At 41.1% G+C, this 27,373-nt stretch overlaps 1 protein-coding gene across 3 annotated transcripts in view; it reads left to right on the top strand.

Moving 5' to 3' along the window:
* The window catches only part of BRAF (B-Raf proto-oncogene, serine/threonine kinase), a 104,923-nt gene that overhangs the window by 20,012 nt on the left and 57,538 nt on the right, over nucleotides 1-27,373 (top strand). For all 3 annotated transcript variants that reach the window (XM_089680706.1, XM_089680705.1, XM_089680707.1), the window contains exons 2-5: nucleotides 13,099-13,200; nucleotides 21,763-22,020; nucleotides 23,720-23,823; nucleotides 25,468-25,570. In XM_089680706.1, coding sequence (XP_089536832.1) covers nucleotides 13,099-13,200; nucleotides 21,763-22,020; nucleotides 23,720-23,823; nucleotides 25,468-25,570 — 567 coding nt within the window. The remainder of the gene's footprint in view (nucleotides 1-13,098; nucleotides 13,201-21,762; nucleotides 22,021-23,719; nucleotides 23,824-25,467; nucleotides 25,571-27,373) is intronic.

The following is a 27,373-nucleotide window of genomic DNA, read 5'->3' on the forward strand; positions in this document are numbered from 1 at the left end:
CTCTGTTCCCACCCTATGGTCTGATGGTGGGGCATTGCGGCTGTCTGCAGTGCTCGAGTCATGAAGGCTTGTGGTTCTTTCTGGTTTTTCTCACTAGGAAAGCAGTCTAGCCACTGGCAAGATTCTGTGTTTAATGGCTGCTAGATCACAAGGATTCAACAATGATGTCTATTTTCTAGTCAATGAGTAAGTCCAACCATTAATATAGAAACTCTTTGACAGCCAACCAGACAGTCATGTTTATACATCGAGTCAGCAGTTCTCGCTATCTTTAGGTTATTGCCCCAATTCAGAAACATAGTGGTGATTGTTGTTTAACTGGTCCTTTTTTTTTTTTTTGCTTGAATAAACTTCTTTATCGCTGTCCTTAGACAGGGGAAAGCAAAAGGTTATTTTTAAACCTTAGCTGTGTCTTATTGTGTTGCTAAATTTAGGTTTAGATTATGTATACTTACTAGCAATAGCTATTGTGGACTTGTTCATGCATGGGGTAATGTTTGAACAATAGGCTGCAGGTCACTGAGCAGAGTCTACTTCGATTCAACTTTTTTGTTGGTCTTTTTGTACTGAGTTGTATTTTAATCCTTTTTGTTTGTCTGAGAAACCTAAAGTTCTCTTTTTATGTCTACAGTTATGTGCAGAAGGAAATGTGCTTTCTGGTATTATGTGAAAGTAGAGTAATCTCCAGCATGTCTTTTTAGATGTGCATGATCTCGCTGCTTATCCCTTCTTGGTCATAAACCAGCCTAGAGGATATACACTTTTAATGTCTGCAACTTTTTTTGTTTTTTTTTTTAGTTTTTCAAGAGACAGTCTTGTGCACATGGGTTTGGTTAAAATACACCTAGCAATGTTGAATCTTGCCTGTACCTTTTCAAGCCGGTCATTCAAATTTGCCAGTTCAGCAAGTACCAGCTGAATTTTGATCCATGTGTGGGCAGGGAGGTTGTACAGAAGTTTTATTTATTTTATTATTACACGTACATGTATAGCACGGTCAATTTACACAGAACTTTATATGTATTTTATATTCACATCAGTCCATAACCCTCAAGGAGTGTACAATATCTAAGGTCCCTAACTCACATTCATACATATACATTCTAGGGCCTATACAGACAGGAGCCAATTAACCTACCAGTATGTTTCTTGCGTGTGGGAGGAAACCCACGCAGGCACAGGAAGAACATGCAAATTCCATGCAGGTGGTGCCGTGGTTGGGATTCAAACAAACGACCCTAGTGCCGCTAGATGGAAGTGCTAACCATTTAGCCACTGTGCTGCCCATGAAGTTGACCTACACAGCTACCATATGGATCTAAACTAATGATGCACCAATATATCATCCAAAAATAGGGTTAATGACGTTCTGCTGATAGAGGGGAAAAAAAAGGTGCTGATAATTGACTTTATTGCAGAATCGTGTCCTGTTGACTTCAATGCAAAAATGTCCCCCTATTGACTTCCATGCAAAACCCTTCAATTTAAGTCCTTTTTTTTTAATTTTTATATATATTTCATGTTATTTTCTGTCTAATGTTTGTGTGTTACCTTCAATAAAAGTTTTTTTTTTTTCTTTTATGTTACTGGATTTTCTTTTTTCTTTAAATTCAAAATTAATTTCTAAATAGTTGAATATATATTATAATATAATTTAAAAAAAATTGTGTGTTGTGTTTTTTTTGTTTTTTTTTGTTTTTTTTTTTTTTTTCCCCCACCAGATTTGGTTTTTGGCCAAGTGCATCCTGAATTTTTGGTTTCAGTCCACAATTTTCATTTCAGTGCCAGACCTACTAATCTAAACTAGCCAGTGTGTCTGTCTGTCGCATTTCATTCTCCTCCCTGGGTTTTTTTTTTTTTATTCCCACTTACCTGGTTTGCTGGGTTATCCACAGTACACATGCTCCCACATGTGTGGGGGCTGAATGCCCTTGGAATAAGGGACATGCATATGCCAGGAGGCACCAAGAGCAGGGAGGGACTTGTCATTCTTGCATAGGTGGAGACAGTAGAGTCAAAAACAAAGAAAAAAAAAAAGTTTAAACAGGGCCTTCATTTTGCTTGGATACAGATTCTGACGTTTTCAGAAAATATGGATACTGGCACCTAAAAGGCCAGCCAACGGCAATAGATGAATGCTGGAATTACAGAGAAAAGAATATTAGAGGTTCTTGGTATGTAAACCGTGTCCCCTGAATCTGTCTGAAATGCAATTTTTTTTTTTTTTTTTTTTTTTTTTTTTTTTTTTTTATTCCCAGAATCTTTTATTGAAGGTGATGAACAAGCAAATAACTATCACATTTTCAAGGGCATGCAAGTCCCGTGTGGACAAAAACAAAAGGCAGTCTGTTCATTGTAGTTTCCTACCACCAGCAGGGAAGCCGTATCAATGACGGACAATATGTAAGTATAGAGAGTTGGGGGTGCAGGAATCGTGCATGTGGTACCAACCCTGTAAACGGGCAGCCCATAATGTGATGTCATGTGGAAATACCTAGGGTGGTATCCAACTGAAAAAGAGTATCAACGGTAGGCTACTGAGCCATCTCACAAGGGAAATCCCCAGATGCAGGGCTTTTTTGTTTACACCATAAAGTAATCTAGACTAGTCAGAGCTAAAAGGAGGAGGAAAGAGATTCTAAAAAAATGGGAGGGAGAACAGGGAGACTTTTCAACCTCTGACAGGCCAATAGTCATCCCAGCAGCCAATTATGCAGGGAAAAAAAGATTGAAAATGGGGGGGGGGTGAACCTCTCAGGCACAAATTTGCCTAGCCTCTTTGGTCAAAAGGAATGCAACATTTTTATTTGCCTGGTATATCTTCAGAGACCAAAATGGTTTTACATTTAAAGTAGCATTGGAGGAAGATTGCTAATAAAGTGGTTATGTTCTGCAATAGCCCCGTGAGTATTACTACTCAATACTGCTGAGTGAAGACTCGGTGGGGAAACGGCTGACACAAGGGTTGGAAGGTGTAATGAGGCAGTGAATGCACAGCATAAGCTCTTCCTCCTTCTTTTTTTTTTTTTTCTTAACCATTCTTGATGTGCTGCAAACCATACAACCAGCACAGGACTCCTCATTTGCCATTGACTGGTGTCAGGTGCTTTATGCTGGGTCTGCTTATTAAAGGATGAGCTTAGCCTTAAAGCTAAACTCCAGGCAGATATTCATTAACACCTAATTAAACATAGGAGGTCCCTTTTTGGATCCAAGCATACTATGTATCTGAATTTTAACTTTGTCAGCCTCTTACTGTCCTTGTATCACAGAACCCTGAGAGAGAGCGGGAAGAACAAGGAGCCAATCGAATATGCTGCAGTGCAAAGAGCATGCTTCTAGGACGACAGAGCAGAGAAATGAGCTCAGCAGTCAGCTGCTTCTCCTTTCAATGTCCAGTCACAAAGGGGGGGGGGGAGCAGAGAAGACCTGTAATTGAATGTGAAATTGCAACTGAGATCAGGTCCGCTCCACTGCTAGACAGGGCTGTGCTGTGAGGCAGAGCTGTGTAAATCTCAGTATTTGATGGACGGAACCTGAATCCTGCTGGCAAGAGGATGCATTTCTTCAGTCTCCTCACCAGCAGGGATCAAGGTGAGAGGCTACAGCTGATCTGTGGCAGACATTTGTGAACCCAGCCAAGAACTGAACAGGTAACAGGATTTACATCCTGACATCTCAGCCTTAAAAAGGAGATGGTGACCCTGAATGATAACTCGGGGATAAAAATGGCTCTGGCCTTCTGGGAAAAGTATTTTGATCTCTGTGAAAGGTAATGCCTGGAAGTGTGACACGTACAATATACTGTTTTTGATGTTTACTTCACCCTAAGTGATGTTAGACAGGGGAGGAGGGGGGAGAGAAAGTGGCCTAACTAGGGAAATTAGTCTACTTGGGGTTTTTTGTTTTGTTTAACTTGCTCAGCCACTAACGTCCTCCTTGAAGCTGACAGCAGCTCAGTGATATAAGATTAATTTGTTTAGCATTACATGTTGTGAAGTGAAGATTGAAAACAAACACTAAACGGGCCATGAGACGCGGCACATCTGCCACCGATCGTGTGAGAGCACGGATGGATGCAAACGAGAAGATGCTTAATGCAGCATCGTCTGCCATCAGACTCTTCCCACCTCAGGGGAGCAGCCAGATCAAGATAATTTATGCTGAATTACATCCCAGAATTTATTTACAGGTAGAATTTGGAAGAGTAAATATTTACCGTTTTTAGCCTTTTGCAGATTTGTACTTTTTTTTTTTTTTTTTTTTTTTTTTTTTTTTGTCAGCATCTTTAAAGGAGTACTTCAGGTAGGACATTAAAATCAATCTAGGTGCTGCTTATCCTATCCAGGAAACATTACAGTTGTGCTAAAGTAAAATACTGATCCAAAGATCCTATCAACAATCCTAAAGTGAAGCTCCTAGAATGCAACTACAGGTGAAACTCGAAAAAATTAGAATATCGTGCAAAAGTTCATTTATTTCAGTAATGCACAATTGTGATGATAATGGCTTACAGCTCATGAATACCCCAAATCCACAATCTCACAAAATTAGAATATTACATGCAATCAATAAAACAAGGATTGTACATAGAACAATATCTGACCTCTGAAAAGTATAAGCATGTATATGTACTCAGTACTTGGTTTGGGCCCCTTTTGCAGCAATTACTGCCTCAATGCGGCGTGGCTCCCAAGCTTTGAACGTCTCACAGAGCAGTGTGTGTATATGCGGAGCTCAGCATAGTGAGTACACTCGTGTTGAAAAGTAAGATTTTAATCCAATATCTCAATGAATACAAGAACAATTTCCAACATTTTGACAAAACTGAGTTTTATAGAACATTTTGTTTTAGCTTATTATGAGTAAGGTTAATATACCTTTTTTAGATTACAAAATCTTCAGTTTTACTCAAATTAGTTAATGCAAAAATTAATGCACAACAGAAAATACTCCATCTAGCATTTTGTATGACCTCCATGACTTGTAAGGAGAGCACCGAGTCTTCTAGGCATGGAATTAACAAGTTGGGGACATATTGCAACATCTTTTTCCATTCTTCAAGAACGACCTCTTTTAGAGCCTGGATGCTGGATGGAGAGTTTTATGCTCAACTTGTCTCTTCAGAATTCCCCATAGGTGTCTGATTGGGTTCTGATCAGGAGACATACTTGGCCACTGAATCAATTTTACCCTGTTCTTCAGAAATGCAACAGTGGCCTTAGATGTGTGTTTTGGATCATTGTCATGTTGGAAAAGTGCATGACGACCAAGGGCACAGAGTGATGGCAGCATCTTCTCTTTCAATATAGAGCAGTACATCTGTGAATTCATGATACCATCAATGAAATGCAGACACCAGCAGCACTCATGCAGCCCCACAGAAGGACACTGCCACCACCATGTTTCACTGTAGGCACCATGCATTTTTCTTTGTACTCCTCACCTTTACGATTTACATACAGTTTTGAAGCCATGCTTTCCAAAAACCATTTAGTTTTTTAGACCAGTAGTCTTCTTTTTCAGCATGGGCCCTTGCAAATTCTAGGCAGTATTTTTATTTTTTTTTCTTTTTTTGTGCATGGTCTTCAGGAGAGGCTTCTTTCATAAGTGAAACCCATGCATGCCATTCCCCTGCAGTGTACACTGTATTGTGCTAATTTAGCTAACTGCAATGAACTTGCATGGCAAGTTTATTCAACCCTTCTCATCAGAAGATGCTTCTGTCGAGGTGTTACCTTCCGTGGACGGCATGGACGTCTATGTGAGATGGTTGCAGTTACTTGCATGTTGGGACTCTGCGGTCAGGCTGTGGAAAAGTCTCACACATTTGGTATCATTATATTCTGGAGGAGTAGCAGAAAGTATTTTGGGGTGTAGTTGCAAGTATGTCTGTGCTGTGTATGAGAAATAACTTGTTAATGTGACAATTTTTGTGGGGGGAAAAAAATCAAATTTTCCAAAGAATTGTGGGAAAAAATTACAACTTTAAAAAACTCAGCATGCCTCTTACTAAATACTTTGGAATGTCTACTTTCCAAAGAGGGGTCATTTAGGGGGAATTTGTACTGTCCTGGCTTGTTAGGGCCTCGAAATGAGATGGGCCATCTGTACATCAGGTGTGATCAATTTTCAATGATTGGTACTATAGCTTGTAAACTCTATAGCTTTCACACAGACCAAATAATATGCACTGATTTTGTGTTTTTACCAAAGAAAAGTAGCAGTATAAATTTTGGTCTAAATTTATGAAGAAAAATTACTTATTTGCAAAATTCTATAACAAACTAAGAAAAACGCATTTTTTATTTTTAACAAAGTTCGGTGTTTTTTTTTAAATTTTTATAGTGCAAAAAAATAAACCCAGTTTTGATTAAATATCACCAAAAGAAAGTTCTATTTGTGTGGGGGGGAAAAAAAAGGATGAAAATATTTATATGAGTACAGTGTTGCATGACTGAGTAATTTTGTCATTCAAAGTGTGACAGCGCTGAAAGCTGAAAATTGGCCTGGGCAGCAAGGGGGTATAAGTTCCCGGTAGGCAAGTGGTTAAACTTGCACGCATTATTTTGCTCACACCAACTAGAGAAAAGCAGCGGTACAGTAACTATAAGGTGCTGCAGGGAGCAATGTGGACCTGTTGTGTTGACGTGGGAAAATGCACAGGTTCCTTTTGGCCACAGGGTCACTTTAACCATGCAGCATCTGCAAAAACATAAATGTAGTTTTTGTTTTTTTTTTTTTCGTTTTTTTTTTTCGTGGACACTTTTTAAAGGTTGCTGAGTTGTGTGTTCACGAGTTCATAAAACATACCAATATTGTTATTCATCTCAGTTCTGGTTATGATGAGGAGTTGTAATGATTGTGACTCATAGCTGTTAAGTGCAAACAGGTTTTCAGAATCTGATGTCGGCTTCCATCATTTTTATGCCTGTAGAAATCCCTAGATCTGATCTGTCAGAGATTCAGTACCCTGTTCTGAGCAGTGTTTGCACCTTTTTGTAGCTGGTTGTCTGTGTGCTGCTGCCCATCCATCAGTATTGGCCATTGAGAATGAGGACGTGCTTCCGAAATAGTTATTTCTTAAATGCAAATTTCCTTTTATACAAACCTATTAGTTCCTGTATTGTATCAAAAGGCTACTGAATTTGTCTACCCAGACGTGTGTTCTAAGGATAGCCAAAAAGTGTGCTAAGCACAGGGCACCGTGTTTTTTTTTTTTTTTTTTTTTTTTTTTTTTGCTGTCCTTAGATCATTTTCTGTGTTACGCCCATAGTGCTGCAGTGCCTAAGGCACCGAGCTCCTCCTTACCGTTCACAACTAGTTTAGCTGGTTAGTGTCATCACCCATGCATATGACCGCTGCTATCCCAGGAATGCAAGACCTGACCGGTTTAGCATGTGCATAGTCACCCTTGCATTTTAAGATTCATATTTCCCTTTTTATTAAGGGAATAACTTTTAAAGTGCATCTATAATTTTCGCAATAAATCATTTTTTAAAAGGGTTAGGGAGGTAGTAGGTGTATTTGGATCTCCGTGTGATATAGACTTTAAAATATCAAGTTATGGTAGTTGTCCACATAGCATTGTGTTTATCAAGTTCTTCCAATCAGTTGAACTTCTTACCCTACGCCCCACCCCCATCTTTTTCACTAGGTCATGTACTGCCATCTTCTGTGACTTTTAAGCTGGGGGGACCTGGGAGTCCTAGTTAGACACCGACGCTCCGACTGAGTCCTAGTCTCTCCTGCCTCTGACATGGCAGACTTTTGTTGACCGGTCAGAGGAATAGAGTGTGCAGCAATGCAGACGGAGACAGACACACTACTAATCTGCCACAATCCTGACCACATGCAGGCCCAATCATAGAACTAATTACCATTGCATGATGGGAGTTGTACTTCAATCTAGCAACACCAAAAGAAAGTTATGTAGCCGCTTCTTGATACCTCTGCACAGTGCTTGGGCATAGCTGCTTTTTTTCTGAACCTAATGATGACTTCACAGGAATTTTGAAAGCTGATGAATATTTTTTTTTTGGTTAAAAAAAAAAAAAAAGTTTCTTTATTGAAAAAGAATGGCAGCAGTAGTACAAGGTACATAGACATTCGAAAGACTGAAACAAAGACAGGTGATGCAACTAGAATTACATACAGGTGGTCTAATACAATACAGCATAAGAACAGAGGGTTATGTGTATAAGACTACAGTATCATTCCCATGCATTGCAGATTGCGAGCGAGAAGGGATCGCAGCTGCACCTAGTCCTGTACCAGGGTGGAGTACCTACAAGAGGTGCTCATTCATTGGTCCAGCCATGTCTGCCATACCCCATCAAATTTCAGTGTGCAATTCCTATTTATTTATCTCAGTTACTTGTATAGCTCCGTCAATTTACGCAGCACTTTACACATATATATTGTACATTTACATCAGTCCCTAACCCTCAAGGGGTGTACAATCTAAGGTCCCTAACTTACAATCATACATACACACATTAGGGCCAATTTAGACAGGATCCAATTAACCTACCAGCATGTCTTTGGAGTGTGGGAGGAAACCGGAATACCTGGAGGAAACTCACGCAGGCACAGGGAGAACATGCAAACTCCAGGCAGGTGGTGCCGTGGCTGGTATTCGAACCAACGACCCTAGTACTGCCATGCAGAAGTGCTAACCATTTACCCACTGTGCTGCCCTATTAATGTACAGAAGAACAATATTAACAGCTTTTTCCCAGGAGTCTATGGAGAGGGTGGAGGATGCATTCCAATGAAGTATCTTTTTTGGTATAGTAGGTAAGAGAACAGTAGCTTAGTGTACAGGGGGCCTCTGCTCATCCTGCATACCAAGCAGTACCAAGGCTGGCAGGGTCAGCTGCAGTTGGAGATTGACAAGCTCTAACACCGCCACCCAGAACCTGGATATGTCTGGACAATCCCAGAACATATGGTAGTAAGTGCCCTCGGACCTGTGACATCGAGGACAGTCTGAAGACCTCAGGATATATCCTATGCAGCTTATGTGGTGTTTAATACACTCTGTGTAGGAATTTGGTTTGGATCAAATATCTCGAGCTATCTTCAAAACAGTCCTCCCTATCTAGGGTGAGGAGATTCGTTTTCCGGGTCTCCCAGAGGGCCTCCATTTTGGTGGAGTCCACACAGAGTAAAGCTGAATAAAGGGAGGAAAGTGGTTTGGAGAGGGAGTCATGGGCCAGGAGATCCTCAATAGGTCCGTGGTTGACTGGGGGGTCCTGGGAACTGGGCTCTAACTGCATGCCATAGCTAGAAGTACCTGAAGTACATCCATCTAGGGAGCTTAAATTTATTCTGAAGGCCTCTAAAGGAGAGCAGAGATCCCAAGGGAAAGAAGTCTAATAATTTTTTAATTCTGAATTGAGCCCAAAGGTGGGGATCAGGCAGTAGTCTGAAGTGAGGGAGTGTGGGATTCCCCCAGAGTGGAGGGTATGGGGGCCAGTGTCCTGGCTGTAGGAAATGCTTCCTAGCGGTAGTCCAGACCCTGAGAGTCGTCCTGATAGGGTGTGGCAGGTTGGCATAAACCTGAAGACCCTGATAAACCAAGTTGCCCTACTTCTGGAGTGAGCCCAAGAGAACTGCAGAAAGGTGATTTTTAATAAAACTAAGTAACTATTATACTGTGGAAAAAGACAGGGAAAATGTTTTTTTTTTTTTCCTCTCCTATCCTGGAATTTGGCTTTTAACCACTTGTCTACCAACACACCATTTACAAATGTCAACTAGTAGCAAGGGCTTTTAAACACAATATAGCAATTGTACGATATATACAGTAAGCTGACTTTCTGGTGGTAGTGATTATGAGTATGTTCTACATCCTTTACCTCAATGACACCTATGTATTCCAGGTTCTGCTTACGCTTCTATGGGCCTGGATCCGGCAAGGCAGTTGTCATTGGGTGGAACGGAGGGAGATCACTGGATGATGAAGTCGAAAAGGAAATCTTTTCTGGGTCCAGAGCTGTCATTTCCCGGCTGCTGTAGCTGAGGTAGACGTTTATCAGCTTCAGTGAGGTCCATAGGTGACATTTAGGGGTTTAAGAGACCCCTGATGTCTTCCTAAAAGAGGACCTGTAATTTCCACTATGCTATCACAAAGGGAACTATCAGTCTACTATAATAGTAATCAAGAGGAAAAAAAGTTTTATAATTTAAAAGCAATTACATAACAAACACTTGTCATGTCTGGTTACATATGAATGACGATTGCAGTACATATATTGCATATCACTGCGCACATCAGAGTGAAAGTAATAATTCTGGGACCAGACCAGCATTCATGGTCAACTCTAAACTGACAGGCTGTAATGCCTTTTACATTGTCACCTATGAACCATTTTGGGAACCAAAGTTTGTTGCTGTATAAAGGCTCTACTTGTTTGGTATCTTTACTCAATGCAACCCCATCTTTTGTATATGTGCTAATATCGTGACATAAAATGCAACTGCCACCATTTTTATTCTGCATGGTCCCTGCCTTCAGGACGTAAATATTATTTAGGGGCTTTAACTAATCTTCAGGTCTAAAATTTGCATTTTAATGTGTGCAAAAACTGAACGTATGGATGTGGTAGAAGTGTTCAAGTGAGCAGAGTTCTGACCTGATTAGTCTGCTATTGTTCCTCCATTAACTCTGTTCAGCAGACTGGGGGAAGGTCAGTGACTAACCTGTTTTGCCCTACTGCAGTAGATAAGTGTGGTCACAAACCTGCAGAGCTGTCCAGATCAAGAGACTGGTTGAAAGGTAAAACAGTGTGGGTTTTTTTTTTTTTTTTTTTAAATTCCAAACTGAATTTACCTGTTTTTGCTTTGAGTTCAGCTCTAAATCCTCTCCGTTTCCTATTACTCTCGGAAACTCTATATTTTTCCCTTATATTTTGGGAATGCAGCATGTTTGAAAACATCCAGTTTTTTTTTTTATTATATCAGAAGGTATCTGTCTTTTATGAGCAGAAATTTCACTAGTTTTCCAAAAAATAAAAAGATCCACAATAATCCACCCTTTAATGATATATAAATATATTTTTTTGTGTGTGCGTATGTTCTGCGTATTGTCAGCATTTCTTCTGTAGAGCTAAATTCTCAACTGCTGTGTGTTTTTTCATTTGCGTTCCCCTTGCTTTGCAGATCTAAACATGACAAAGCTGTTCTTTTGGCTGCAGTTTTATTTATGCCGACCTTTAAACGTTAAGTGATTCCTGTCATGCAAAACAAAGATCAAGGGTATTTCTGTGTGCGTCCACCAACATCTGTACAAATAATATTCTACTGACATTGCTTCATTGCCTCCTGTTTTTCTTAATAATTTGAACATCCGAAGCTTTGAATATTTGAAAGGATGACTTTATCAACAAGGCCACAGAAGTGTGCTGTACCCTGGCACAAGTAAATACTTTTCATCTGGCAGTGTCTGGGTAGAACATTCAATAAACGCCTCTGTGTCACTCAGAAGCAAGCCAAATGTAGTTCGCTTCTTGGTTGCTTTTACTTGTTTTCTAGATGTTGTTTAATTTTGCCTTTCATTTGTTTGAGTTGCTTTGAGCAGAAGTGCTTATGGTGCAAGACTTAACCCTTTAGCACTCACCTTCACTCCTGCGATGCAAAGTCCACAAGCTCCCTTGCTAGCACCATCTTTTGCCTGGCTTCTTCCAGGTTTGGAGTCTTTGCCCATGATAGATGGGCTGGGATGACTTCACTCCCATGCATACACTTAAGAATTCATTCATCCCGGCGCTAAGATGTGTTAGAATGTAAACCATAGATGCGCATGTGAAGCCTTTATTGTGGTCTGTGCACTTCAAAAAACAAGTCTTTCCTGCTCTCAAGTTTTAATGTGATATGAAAGCATAACTTTTTTTTTTTTTTTTTTTTTTTCTTTTTGGGGGTGGTGGGGGGTACACAGGTTGTTTTACTTGCCTTCTCTGCACATCAATATTGCACAGAGCGGTGCCTTATCTCCTTTGTGACAGTTCCACAATTGTACTGTCTGCTCTTCCCACCTTCCAATTCACACCCAAGCTGGGCTGTTGTGATACACACAGCGTGGGTATGCCTTGCCTCCATTTCTTCCTTACAGCAGTTTGACTAAAGCCTGCTATACATGATTCGAACCATAGATGGGAAGGCTGAATGTACCCAAGTTGACAAATCAATCAGCTTGGGTACAGCCAGCCTGTTGGACTTTACATGCCATTTATTGCCAACCAGTATTATAGCTGTTTGCAGTAATTACTGTGTTCTCCTAGTAGGGACAGCCCCCGCCGGGAGAACACACAGGCTCAGTGGGAGGGATTCCCCCATCAACCAGTGATTGCAGGAAAGAAAATCTCTATGTATGACGGCCTAAAACAGCAGCAGGAGCCTATGGCTGATCCACTAATAGGTGGTGGTGTTCTAATGACTGATGAAGGAATAGTCAAGACGCAGCAGAAAAGGTAGTGGAAGCACAAATTTTAAAATAGCTTGAAACAAGATCCTTGCACTGCAGGTCCCCAGGTACATCTTTCTCCCCAGAAGAGAGAACAGTGAGCAACATAGTAGTGACCTCACCAAGTCTGACTCCAAATCTGGTGGGGCTAGCAGTCAGAGCCAGCAGTGCCTTAGATTTTCCTATACTGCAGATATGCAGCTATGAGGCTTTTGGTTTTGTTTGGTTTTGTGGTTTTTTTTTGTTTTTTTTTTTTTTTTTTTAGGCACAAAAAACTTTCTAGCTGTCCCCTAGGATCAGCGAATCTTGACTTCTTTTTCTTCTCTTCCTCTTCCTCCTTCCACAGACAACCACTAAAGAGTCTTTACATCCTAAGCCCTATTGGTTGAAACACGTTTGAGGAGGCGGTCTCTGGGCTGGAAGTACTGTTGCCTGTGAAACTGGAGTCCTTTTTGTTTGTTTTTTCAGTGTGTTTTGAGTGGGAGAGCACGTTTTCAGCAGATAATGTGTTTTTTGCTACAAACCCTTTGTACTTATGTTTTCTATATACTTTGAGTTAACTGGTTCTATTTGCGAACACACTAGGATTTGATCTTGACCATGTTTATATTCTTTTTCTTTTATTCTTTCAGATCTGGAACATCAAGCAGATGATTAAGTTAACCCAAGAGCACATTGAAGCCCTCTTAGATAAATTCGGAGGCGAGCACAATCCCCCCTCAATCTATGTGGAGGTAGGTTTCTGTGAATTAGTTATGTAGTCCGTTTTTGTTTCATTTAGAAAGTGCATGGAAGCCATCTCCCGGTGAAGCCCAGAGGACAGGTAGTGGGGACGTTTTTTAACCTTAATGCGGAGAATGCATTCAAGCGAAAAAAAAAAAAATTTAAACTTTAGAACTTAAGTGAGAGTGTTCTTTACTAATGCTGACCTACTTTGTCATAGACACTTGCAATCCAGTAATTCTTGATGGTTCAAGGAGTCCTGTGTAATCTTTGGTTGGACTTTCCCTGACCCTACGTGGTGATTAGCTGTGAGTGCAGTATTGCTGGAGTAAGGGTGAAAAATCACATGCTTCTCATACCTGACAGTACCAGATGTGTCTTCTCTGCAGGCAGCCAGTTGAAGTATAGGGGAATGAAGGGGGACATTATTTGTTCCTCTTGCACAGTGTCACTGCAGGGCTATGGTAAATCAATCCAATGTGCTCTTAATGCTAATTAAGCCATCTGAGGATCATAACAAAGGAAGCAGATTGGAAGCTGAAGTAAAATCTGCAGACCCAATTACCTTCAGAGAATCTGAGCTATTCATCTCTCCAAGAGGAGAAAGCCCAGACTACTCGGTGTATTTTGGTGGCATCAGAGCTCAGTGTCAAGGGCCCACAACATAAACCAATGACATTAAATACTTGTGCAATATGAACTTTCTGGTACTCTCCAACTAGCAGGGAGGTAGGCCTTTTAAACAGGAAGATCAATACACAAGGGACTTAAAATACAGTGTATCACAGAAGTGAGTATACCCCTCACATTTTTGTAAATATTTTATTATCTTTTCATGTGTCAATACTGAAGAAATGACACTTTGCTACAATGTAAAGTAGTGAGTGTACAGCTTGTATAACAGTGTAAATTTGCTGTCCCCTCAAAATAATTCAACACACAACCATTAATGTCTAAACCGCTGGCAACAAAAGTGAGTACTCCCCTAAGTGAAAATTGTCCAAATTGGGCCCAATTAGCCATTTTCCCTCCCTGGTGTCACGTGACTCTTTAGTGTTACAAAGTCTAAGGTGTGGATGGGGAGCAGATGTTTTAAATTTTGATGTTATCACTCTCACTCATACTGGTCACTGGCAGTTCAACATGGCACCTCATAGCAAAGAACTCTGAGGATAAGAAAAAAAAATTGTAGCTCTACATAAAGATGGCCTAGGCTATAAGAAGATTGCCCAGACCCTGAAACTGAGCTGCAGCATGGTGGCCAAGACCATACAGCGGTTTAACAGGCCAGGTTCCACTCAGAACAGGCCTCGCCATGGTCGACCAAAGAAGTTGAGTGCATGTGCTCAGCGTCATATCCAGAGGTTGTCTTTGGGAAATAGACGTATGAATGCTGCCAGCATTGCTGCAGAGGTTGAAGGGGTGGGAGGTCAGCCTGTCAGTGCTCAGACCATACGCTGCACACTGCATCAAATTGGTCTGCATGGCTGTCATCCCAGAAGGAAGCCTCTTCTAAAGATGATGCACAAAGCCTGAAAACCGTTTGCTGGAGACAAGCAGACTAGGGACACGGATTACTGGAACCATATCCTGTGGTCTGATGAGACCAAGATAACTTATTTGGTTCAGATGGTGTCAAGCGTGTGCGGCGGCAACCAGGTGAGGAGTACAAAGACGAGTGTGTCTTGCCTACAGTCAAGCATGGTGGTGGGAGTGTCATGGTCTGGGGCTGCATGAGTGCTGCCGGCACTAGGGAGCTACAGTTCATTGAGGGAACCATGAATGCCAACATGTACTGTGACATACTGAAGCAGAGCATGATCCCCTCCTTTCCGGAGACTGGGCCGTAGGGCAGTATTCCAACATAACGACCCCAAACACGCCTCCAAGACAACCACTGCCTTGCTGAAGAAGCTGAGGGTAAAGGTGATGGACTGGCCAAGCATGTCTCCAGACCTAAATCCTATTGAAAATCTGTGGGGCATCCTCAAACGGAAGGTGGAGGAGCACAAGGTCTCTAACATCCACCAGCTCGGTCATATCGTCATGGAGGAGTGAAAGAGGACTCCAGTGGTAACCTGTGAAGCTCTGGCGAACTCCATGCCCAAGAGGGTTAGGACCGTGCTGGAAAATAATGGTGGCCACACGAAATATTGACACTTTGGGCCCAATTTGGACATTTTCACTTAGGGGTGTACTCACTTTTGTTGCCAGCGGTTTAGACATTAATGGCTGTGTGAGTTATTTTGAGGGGACAGCAAATTTACACTGTTATACAAGCTGTACACTCACTACTTTACATTGTAGCAAAGGGTCATTTCTTCAGTGTTGTCACATGAAGATTATAAAAGAAATTACAAAAATGTGAGTGTACTCACTTCTGTGAGATACTGTAAGTAAAAAATATAAATTTTTGATTTAAAGACGTGCACATACAGTCAGGTCCATAAATATTGGGACATCGACACAATTCTAACATTTTTGGCTCTATACACATCCACAATGGATTTGAAATGAAACAAACAAGATGTGCTTTAACTGCAGACTGTCCGTTTTAATTTGAGGGTATTTTACATCCTAATCAGGTGAACCGTGTAGGAATTACAACAATTTGCATATGTGCCTCCCACTTGTTAAGGGACCAAAAGTAATGGGACAATTGGCTTCTCAGCTGTTCCATAGCCAGGTGTGCGTTATTCCCTCATTATCCCAATTATAATGAGCAGATAAAAGGTCCAGAGTTCATTTCAAGTGTGCTATTTGCATTTGGAATCTGTTGCTGTCAACTAACAAAATGAGATCCAAAGAGCTGTCACTATCAGTGAAGCAAGCCATCATTAGGCTTGAAAAACAAACAAACCCATCAGAGAGATAGCAAAAACAGGCGTGGCCAAAACAACTGTTTGGAACATTCTTAAAAAGAAGGAACGCATCGGTAAGCTCAGCAACACCAAAAGACACGGAAGACCACGGAAAACCACTGTAGTAGATGACCGAAGAATTCTTTCCCTGGTGAAGAAAACACCCTTCACAACAGTTGGCCAGATCAAGAACACTCTCCAGGAGGTAGGTGTATGTGTGTCAAAGTCACCAATCAAGAGAAGACTTCACCAGAGTGAATACAGAGGGTTCACCACAAGATGTAAACCATTGGTGAGCCTCAAAAACAGGAAGCCCAGATTAGAGTTTGCCAAACGTCATTTAAAAAAGCCTTCACAGTTCTGGAACAACATCCTATGGACAGGTGAGACCAAGATCAACTTGTACCAGAGTGATGGGAAGAGAAGAGTATGGAGAAGGAAAGGAACTGCTCATGATCCTAAGCATACCACCTCATCAGTGAAGCATGGTGGTGGTAGTGTCATGGCGTGGGCATGTATGGCTGCCAATGGAACTGGTTCTCTTGTATTTATTGATGATGTGACTGCTGACAAAAGCAGCAGGATGAATTCTGAAGTGTTTCGGGCAATATTATCTGCTCATATTCAGCCAAATGCTTCAGAACTCATTGGATGCCGCTTCACAGTGCAGATGGACAATGACCCAAAGCATACTGCAAAAGCAACCAAAGAGTTTTTTAAGGGAAAGAAGTGGAATGTTATGCAATGGCCAAGTCAATCACCTGACCTGAATCCGATTTAAGCATGCATTTCACTTGCTGAAGACAAAATTGAAGGGAAAATGCCCCAAGAACAAGCAGGAACTGAAGACAGTTGCAGTAGAGGCCTGGCAGAGCATCACCAAGGATGAAACCCAGCGTGCGTCTGGTGATGTCTATGCGTTCCAGACTTCAGGCTGTAATTGACTGCAAAGGATTTGCAACCAAGTATTAAAAAGTGAAAGTTTGATTTATGATTATTATTATTCTGTCCCATTACTTTTGGTCCCTTAACAAGTGGGAGGCACATATGCAAACTGTTGTAATTCCTACACCGTTCACCTGATTTGGATGTAAATACCCTCAAATTAAAGCTGACAGTCTGCAGTTAAAGCACATCTTGTTCGTTTCATTTCAAATCCATTGTGGTGGTGTATAGAGCCAAAAATGTTAGAATTGTGTCTGTCCCAATATTTATGGACCTGACTGTATCTAGCATGAATCTCTGATTTGAAAATCGTTCCTTTCCACTAAGACTTTAAATTTGTAAACTTGTTTTTCCCTCGTCTCCTTGCCTCCAGAGGTGTTTATCCCATAACCAGTCTTAAAAGTTGTCACCAGTCCAGAATGAATATGTCCTTCGCTAATACCACCCTGTGTTGTGTAAACTGAATGTGACACTTTTCATAAACATAATGTGCTTCTGAACTGGCGGCTCGATCTTTTTATGTTTCTCTCCTCCTCCTGTACCCAATCTCCTTCCAATTCAAGGGATTAATTCTATCACCAGACCTCCCGTGTAACTCTAAGCTGGCAACCTGTAAAGGCTTTTAAAGCGTCGCCTATGGGTAATTTTAAAGTACCGTAGTTTGTCGCCATTCTACGACTGCGCAATTTTAAAGCAATGACATGTTTTGGTATTTATTTACTCAGTGTAACATCATCTTTTATGGTTTTCCAAAAAAAGTTATTGTATTTTTTGTGTGTTTTCTAAAATTCATTAGTTTATTTTTTCCAAAGAATTTGCGTTTGAAAAGCCTCTGCGCAACTACTGTGTGACATAAAACAAATTGCAGCACCCATCATTTTATTCTCTGAGGACTTTGCGTACAAAAAAAAAATGTATAATGTTTGGGGAGTCTAAGTAATTTTCTAGGAAAAAAAAATTACGATTTAATGTAGGAGAGAAATGTCATCAATGACGAGTGGAAAGAAAAATGACAACTCGATTAATAAAAATATATATATACATATTGTCCAGTATAGACATGCAGCCTGACACACCTGGAGATGTGATAGCAGCAGTGCCCAGAGCTCTTGAAGTGAGAGAAGAGTTTCCTCTACCTGCTGGACAGACGTATTAAACCTATTCTTTTACAAGCTACCTTTTCTTATAGTTTTTTTTTTTTTTTTTTTTGTTATAGTGATAGGGTTGATTAATTCTCACGAGCCATGGTTTCATTTTACATTGTAATTGCCAGATTTATGCATGTTCACGCAAAGAAAAGCGATGCAAAAGTAGGAAGTGAAACTGATCAGAAAGGTGTAGTCACATACTTTACAGACCACTACTATCTGTTGAATAAATCCCTGTCCAGCTAAGGGCTCATTCAGAAGGCATCCAACTTGAATGTGTAAATGTGGTCCGTTTTTTTTTTTTTTTTTTTTTTTTTGATGCAATTGGAGTTCATAGAACTGAAAGTTTAATTTCGGTTTTAAATATTATGAAAGATCACCCCTTTTTAAATGTGTGTATGACATGCTGTAGTTATACTGCCTTTTTAGCTTTGAAAACCTGGGATAGTGTTTTATAAATGTTTGATGAACAGTCTTTTACGTTGTTAAACACCAGGAAATGTGATTGCCCCATTTTGACTGTTGGCCTGGAGCTACAAACCACAAAGGCTACTTTTGGGCCTTCAATAATTGCAGAGTGCAGGTCTCCCAGTGCAGGACAAGACATTGACATGTCAGACCAATGGACACACTGGCATGGTTCATTCCCCCTTCCCATGCCCAGCACAAGGGATTGTGGACTAGTTTCACATGAATATGTTGTAACACAGATTTTGTAGGCAATTCCTGCATGCCAGTTCACACAGGACTGATGGGGTTATCTGTCTAACTGACACAGAGCACTTTTTAATGAAATTTGTACAATTCCCCTCTGGATTATTGTGTAGATTGCAAATATTTTAACAAACTTTGTATTCAATTTCTTCCTTTTTCTGTTCTAAAGAAAAGCGTTTTGTTTCTCCATGTCCTTTCCACTCATTTGTATGTAGACGGCACCATATCCACGCACTTGCATGTAAAGGACAATTGTGCTTTACCTTATGTATTGCTGCAACTGTGGCAACAATAATTCTAGTTTCCTGATTTACAGTGTACTCTAAACCAGGGGGCTTCAAACTTTCTAAACAAAGGGCCAGTTTACTGTCCTGCAGAATTTAGAGGGGCCGGACTGTGGCAGTGGGTGTTTACAATGTATTGAATTGGGGAGGCAATAGTGCCCCATCATTGGTGTCAGTGGGAGGAACCGAGCCCCATCATTGGTCTAAGTGGGAAGAATAGTGCCCAGTCATTGGTATTGGTGAGAGGAATGGTGCTACAACGTTGGTGTTAGTGGGAAGAATGCCCCATCCTTGGTATCCATGAGAGAAATGGTGCCCTCCATCCTTGGTGTCAGTGGGAGGAACTGTGCCCCATCCTTGGTGTCAGTGGGTGGAATAGTGCCCCAAGGGCTAGATAAAATTTAAGTAAAGGGCCACATTTGGCCCCAGGGCCGCAGTTTGGAGACCACTGCTCGAAACTGATTAGCATTAAATACATTTAAAGCCCCACCTATTGATAACTCTGTAATTTTTCACCATTTTGCAGGTGCACACAGTTTTGAGGCTTGACACATTTGATGTCTATTTATTTGACACCGCATCTTTTATTTTGTACAAAATGTTTGGGGATTACATTGTATTTGTGTTACAAAAATGAATCTTAGAAACCGTTGTGCAAATATTATGCAACTGCCATCCTTTTTATTATACAGGGCCTCTGCTTTCAAAAAGTATATAATGTTCTGGGGATTTTAAGACATTATAGCCAAAAATGCTGGTGTGTGTGTGTGTGTGTGTGTGTGTGTGTGTGTGTGTGTGTGTGTGTGTGTGTGTTAAACTACTGTTGACATGAAATTACAAAATGGCTTGTGTAGAAATTTTGTACAAATGTCAGTTTCCTCAACTTTAAAACAGAAGTTTTTTTTCCCCCCCTCAATTATACTTTGGTGGATTCAGCATTGGTCTCCCGTCTGCTCTAAATGTGAGAACTTGGCGATCATATGACCACTGATTGCTGAGTTCTCACTGCCACGGTCAGTCACCACTATCTGCTGTGCGCCCCCCTGGACACTGGAGCGCTGGGCTGTGTAGGCGGAGGGAGTGGCTGTCTCAGCAGATCACTGACGGGCTGAGCCAGGTGCCGCTCCAGACTCTGGAAAGTCGGGATCTTTCCCCAGCCTGGACTGGCTGAGTGACATAAACCAACAGCAGGCTTCAGCCCGCAGTCAGCTGAAAGCTGGTCACAGGAGTGCAGAACAATCTGCACTGATCCACAGGAGAAGTACAGCCAAAAGAGGTTTGGCTGTACTTCTCCTTTAAAGCGGAACTTTACTCATAACAATTGATTAAAAAAATAATGTTCTTTAGCAAGGAACATGCATTCCACATTAATAATTATGCAACCAAAATTAATGTGTGCTGTAAATTGCCTGCCGCATTCTTCCTGTTTCTTCTTGCTGGAGGGCTGCCATTTTGTTGAAGTCCAGAGCTCTGTGCAGCAGCTAAAGTAGACCTAAACCCTCCTATCCTTTTCATTCAAGCAAGCTGCCATCTCTTTGATCTGCAGCTGCCATGGTGCTCCATATATGATCAGTTATGACACCAATCATTTGATGGTTTGACACAAGAATGTAACTGTTTTTTTGTTTTAAACTGTTAAATCGATGGGCTTCGTACCGCTTTAATCTTTTAGACTGTCATCAGATTGGCCTCTACAAATTGAGCACAGTGACTAAATATGGAAAGCAGCTGAGCATGTTCAGAGTAGGGTGAGAGAGTATGCTACTGGATTTTAAAGCAGAGCTCCACCCAAAAGGGGAAGTTCCGCTTTAATGCTTTGTCCCCCGCTCCCCATTAAGGATTGGCACCTTTTGGGGAGCGGGTACCTGAATTTGACAGGTACCCGCTCCCACTTCCGGTGCGATCGGAAGCAGAAGTTATTCTACCTCCCCCACCCCCTCTTACTTCCTGTAGTCTTCTGGGACATGTGACAGGTCCCAGAAGAATGCGGGGCCATTCACAAAGCGCAACGCTTCTCGCACTCCCGCAAGCTGTCACAGCCGGGTCCCCACACTAAAGATTCCGGCGCCAGGGAGAGAAGATTGCTGGTGAAACCAGCGGGGGTGAGGACACCAATGGACCGAGGGACATGTAAATGTCTGTTTTAAAAGTCAGCAGCTACAGTTTTTGTAGCGTCTGACTTTTATTTATGTATTTATTTATTTTCAGCTGGAACTCCACTTTAAACAGTATATGTACTTTATTTTTAATGTTTTACATAGCTATACCTGCAAAAGGGCCAGCATGAAGTGATCTAGCAGGTCTTAATTCTCTGACTAAAGTTCCACTTTATTCTTTCCATAAATAAACCGATATTATTCACTACCAGCTTGATTATGTGACATCACAGGATTGGGCTCTGTGTGCTTGCTCTTTTGATATCTAAGACCAGTCTGCAGGATTTGGGTCGCGTTGCTTGTGTGCTCTTTTATAATATGCAAGCCTCTCTGTTAGGTGTGTCTGTCTATATATCGCACTCCTTTCCTTTTTTTTTTTCCTCTTTCCTTGTCTCTTTCTTTCCCTCTTTTTCCTTACAAATGTAGAGTGGCATTATTGATTTGTTTGTGGTATTCTTCCCACAGGCCTATGAGGAATACACAAGTAAATTGGATGCCCTCCAGCAGAGGGAGCAGCAGTTACTGGAGTCAATGGGGAATGGAACAGACTCTTCATCATCCCTGTCCTCAGAAATGACTCTATCGTCTGTACCCTCTTCCTTGTCTTTAGTACCCACGTCTTTGTCTGTCCTGCAGAACCCCTCTGACCTAGCTCGTATTAACCCCAAATCTCCTCAGAAACCTATTGTAAGAGTCTTCCTACCTAACAAACAGCGCACAGTGGTGAGTATGTTCAGTTTGTAAGACATTACTAGATGGGTGGAAAAAAAAAACTCAACTTACAACTGATTTTTCACTTTTTTGGTAGATGCTAAAAACATTACTGGGTTTTTTTGGGCAAATGAGCCCAGTTCATTCTGACAGCTTTGAATGTTGGCCTTAAAGTAGAATTCCAGTCAAATGCTAATGATACTTAAACCTGCTCTGCCCCCATTCTAAGCCCATTATAACTACCCTGTAAAAGAAATGTCTGTTTACCTATTCTGAGGGTGCTCCAGTCACATGATCGGCTCCCAGTGTAGTGTAGGAACGGCTGACAACTGATGCCCCATAGTAAGCCTATGGACTACATCTCCCGGGCTCTACAGCCGTTGTTGGAGAGATTGTGTGACCAGACCAGTGTGGCATTTGACCCTCCTCTTCCTATATGTGTACATAGAGCCAGGATATATTCTTTCAACACCAGGACTCTTAATGTGAGTCACTGGATCATTACAGGATAACTGCTTGGAGTAGCACTGTCTTCAGTACCTTGAGTTACTGACATGACCAACACATATGCAGGCAATCTGACTTTACGTGCTCCTTACTTGTTCTAGGGGTATGAACAAGGAGTCAAGTATTAAAGCCTGAGACTACCAGGCAGCATGAATGGCAGCCTATAAAAAGATATTCAGCGTGGGTAATAATTTGGTTTATAGCCCACTTCCCATGAAGCCTCAGAACCACCAAGTTGTGTTATTTGGGCTGTCCCCACTTCCATGAGCGATGTAATGGATTTTGATCCACTCATACTTTTTTATAGGAGAAGCTGCATTACAGAAGCATAGCTTAGTCAGGATCATCTATGGGACTGCCATTTTTACAAGTACCTGATAGTGACTTAATTTGCCATGTATAATGTGTTGTTTTTTTCAGTTCCCTGTTAGTATGTGATCATGTTTTCTAAGCAACCTTTTAAATACACATATGGCAACTGTCTTGCCCTCCCAAAGGTGTGGTGTGAGAGAGAGAGATATATATCGCTTAACTTTGTTGCCTAACTGCAGTAAGGGCACCACCTGACGCCCAACAGCAACACATTTATGTCGTCTCTGCACTCTTCATTTGTCACATGTGAATGCAGCATACCTGGTTGGCCCCAAGTGCTACACTTCCTTCTCTTATGTGCTGCTGTGCTTGAGATTACAATAGACTAAAATCAAGTCAAACTTAAAAATACTGTACTAGTTGTAGTAAGAGCAAACATTCATTTTTCTACATCTGCCTTTAGTACAGCCTTAAAAGACATTTATAGCTCTAAATAGGTAGTCTGTGGAAAGAAGGTTTTCTGTATCTTGCCTTGTCCTTCCTGTCAGACCAGTTGAAAAAGATGCTCGCTTAACTTTTCTTACCAGAAAAGAAACAAACATAAGTATTTTGCAATATTCATATTAGTGAGAGAACCAAAAGTGTACTTTAGCACACTTGTGGCCATCAGTTCTAATGTATGGTGTTTGGTTGTACCTACAGTATATATTATGCAAGCTAAATTCCTGTATCTCCTAAAATATTATCAAGTTGTTTCATACAGTTCATATGCCCCCTACCCTTACACTTGTTCAAAAAAAAAAAGTTAATGATCTTTGCCATATGAACCGCTAAATGAATGTTCTGTATAATGGTCCTGTGCAAAACATTGGTTCTATCTTTGTCTCTCCAGGTACCAGCTAGGTGTGGTGTGACCGTGCGAGATAGCTTAAAGAAAGCACTAATGATGCGAGGTCTAATCCCAGAATGCTGTGCAGTCTACAGGGTCCAGGATGGGTAAGAATGTTTTTTTTTTATTTTTCCAAAGCCTCATCTGTCAAACTAAATAAAAATCCTAAAGGAAGGGTCCTGCAGTAAAAGAGATAATGTACATGCCTCTCTGGCTGCCAGTGTTTTCTGTCTTCCTTACTTTTCAGAAATGCAGTCCCTTGCTGCTTGCCGTGGTTCCTTCTTTCGACTCCTTTTTGTCACTGCTGAGTCTTGTAGTGACTTAGTGTGTCAGAGTAAAGAACCACAGTGTGCTGGAGGGGACACAGGGATCATTACTCGCAAGGAGTATTGAATGCTGAAGAGGCTGACTAAGGCTGCAGTGCTGGTAGTATTAAAGGCCACTAGAGAATATAATATCCTTTTATTGCAAGGACTTTCCATTTAGGATTAATAGCCTGACAGTCTCTTCCAGTGTTGACATACTGTGATGTAAAAAAGATGGGCAGGTACCCTCTGTATGCTTGTAAGACGTCCTTATAAAAATGTTAACGGGTAGCTGGAAAACTCTAGAACAGAGAGTAGCTTGGTTTGTAGTGTAATGTAACAAAGATGGAAATTGAAGCACCTCACCACTAAGAGGTCCAGATGAAACTTTATCCCAAGTCAGGGGGACAATCCAAAGAGTAGTCCAATGCGTTGGGATATTCTTTGGATTGTCCCCCTGACTTTTATTGGAATAAAGCTGTATGTCGACCACTTAGCAGTGGTGTGGCACTGTAATTTTCCAGTTTTATTTTTAGGTGAATGGACACTGACTAGAAAAGGAAGGCTTCCTCACTTGGGCATAACCCTGCCAGCACAGCATAGCCTCAGTTTCGTGCTAGTATCCTTAGGTGATGGATGCATCTGTGCAATCTCTTTGAAAATTATTTGGTTTTCTATGGATTTTTTCCTGCCTATTCCATACACCCCCAATGGGGTAGGAAAGGTCTTTATCTGGATTGGTCTTGTATGGCTCTGAAGGATGGTACCCGGACCGCGTGTGGAAGACTGGGGGTAGACTGTAATGTTGCCAGGTGGCACTGTATCATGCAGGCAGTGCTTTCCAAGTTACCTGGAATGCCGTCCCCTTTAGTAGTGTTCCCTTTTCTGTGCCTTTTTAGTGTGCTGTGCTGGATGGTATAGCTTTATTGGAACTCTTATGTCAGGAATGGGGTGCTGCAGCACTACACTGCAGTGGTGGTGTTTAGCAGGGGCGAATCTGGCTACGCTGCACATGTGCAATGTCCTTTTTTACACATCTGGGCATGCATGGCAACCGTTTTTGTTTTGTTTTTTCGGGCCCCTGGACTCAGAGTACAAGACTGAGAGCTCTCTGCTGCTGATTGCAGTCATAGGATACTGCTCTCCCCTATTTAGTGACATAGACACAGCAGTGGCAGCAAAGGACTACCCTGCAAGTATTTCAAGACACTAATGTATGGGAAATGGTCACCAGCTGTCTGGCCTTGGCAGACGCTTTCCCAGCTGGATGGCCAAACCCATTCTATCCCTCTGTAAGCTATGTTAAACCAAAAGCAGAGAGGTGTGGAGAAGGTTGATGGTTGTATAGTTTTTCATTGATTATTTAAGTTCCTATTTTACAGTGTGGGTGTTTTTTGTTTTTTTAACTTATTCATTGTTTGTAAATAAAGGATTCTTCTTTGACAGGGAGAAGAAGCCAATAGGCTGGGACACAGACATCAGCTGGCTTACGGGGGAAGAGCTACACGTAGAGGTTCTGGAGAACGTGCCCCTCACTACACATAATTTTGTATGTATTACAGTACACTTTAGAAGTGGGAATTCTACTTCAGTGTTTTTTTATACTGTACACTTATTTGCTTAGGGGAAAAAAAAAAAACCTTACTCGGCACATTTTAAAATACAGCTGTACATAATTATCATATAGCTTAAAAGTGAACATATGAACACGCTACTATAGAAGTTGACTGTAATGCAGGAAATGTGGTTTTGTTTTTCTTTTGACATTTTATTTTTTTGAAAAAAATGTTTTGTTGTGTTTTTGTTGCGTTTTTTTTTTTTTTTTTTTTTCTTTTTTTCTTTAGGATAAGTCCACCTTTTTGGAACCTGTTACATGTTCCACCCGTATTTGGGTTAGAACATGTAAAATGTTCCAGCTCCTGCTGCCAATTCTGCCAGTCTCCCCTGTCCTGTGAAAGCAGGCCACCCACTGTTATTTTTTGGAAAGATTGTGGCTGCATGGGGCTCCGCCCACATTGCCTCATTCATTCAGTTTCTTGTGAATGAATGGGAGTTTCCTCTATTCCCTCAGTCATTGTCTTTTTTTTTTTTTTTATCCTTCCATTGGCACAACCGACACAGTGGCATTTTTATCCACTTATTATTTTATCCCATTATTTTAATGCAGCACTGTATGTGCTCTACTAGTAAACCATTGCCTCCATGTTTGTGTGGCATATGCAATCCAAGTAATACTCACAATTCAGTATAGCATGCTATACGCTCCAGCAGTCCATTACCTACCCCAGATCTTTTAACAATAGGTAGTTTACTTGTGTATATTGTATATGCTTTTTTAATAATAATTGTTTTAGTTTTCATTAGCAGTTTGTCATATATGAGGTTGTAAGTAAAAAATGTGTCCCATCAGTATATTTTTCAGATTCTGTGAGTTAAAAAAAAAAAATCATGGGGGAAGTTGGCAGTGCTGATCAGGAGGAAGATACTGGTCACTGTCATATGAACATGTCATTGGCAGCTCGCAAGATTGCTTCCTAAAATACTTTTTTAAATGAAAACACATACAGTATTGGATATTCTGGAACTCTCATTAAATGACAGATTATTTTTTATTCGGGCTTGCCATCTGCTTTAATGCTGGCTCCCCTCCTGTACTGATATTGCAGTCTCTGATTTCCCTGCACATGGTTAGTTTCCCAATGTTCATTAGAAGCTGCAGCAAGTCACTGCCTGCCTCATTTCCTAGGTTGAGGACATCCATCATCATCTAGTGCTTTCCTCCCCAACCTTGCTGTTACTGGTTTGCCCCTTTGATTGATTTGATTTAAGTTCTTTCAATCATGAAGACTGGGCATTACTTGTGGGCATTGCCACAGCTTCCTGTTTTCTGAAGGCTGTGTACAGCACCCTGCTGACCCCTAAAACCAGCCTTCATTGAATAGAGAAGCACAGAAATCCAATGATACCAACGGGTGTTTTCATGAAAATGGATTTTATTTCAAAATTTCATTAGAATGTTAAGGGGGTGGTAAGAACCAAGAAAATCAAAGTATAGGAAGATTACACTTCAGATTTAACATGAATCTCTGTGCCCATTTCATTCAGCCCACAAAAGCTAAACGAAAGTTCTGTGGAAGGTGCAAGTTGCTACAATCCTAGTTTTCACAGGGTTGTAGAATCCTTGTGTGACAATGATCATTAGCTCCGCACTGTCAGAGTATGGCACATGCTTAATTATACGCCAAATTACTGGTATTTACTTCCGTTGTTGATACCTAAAAGAGCATGGGAGAGGATAAGTGAGTATACTTTGTGGAGGGTTTTGATTTCTGTTCTGAAAATGCTAGTTGTC

This window comes from Staurois parvus, unplaced genomic scaffold, assembly GCF_062004578.1.
Source record: "Staurois parvus isolate SC_StPar_1 unplaced genomic scaffold, SC_StPar_1.0 ptg000249l, whole genome shotgun sequence".
NCBI lineage: Eukaryota > Metazoa > Chordata > Amphibia > Anura > Ranidae > Staurois > Staurois parvus.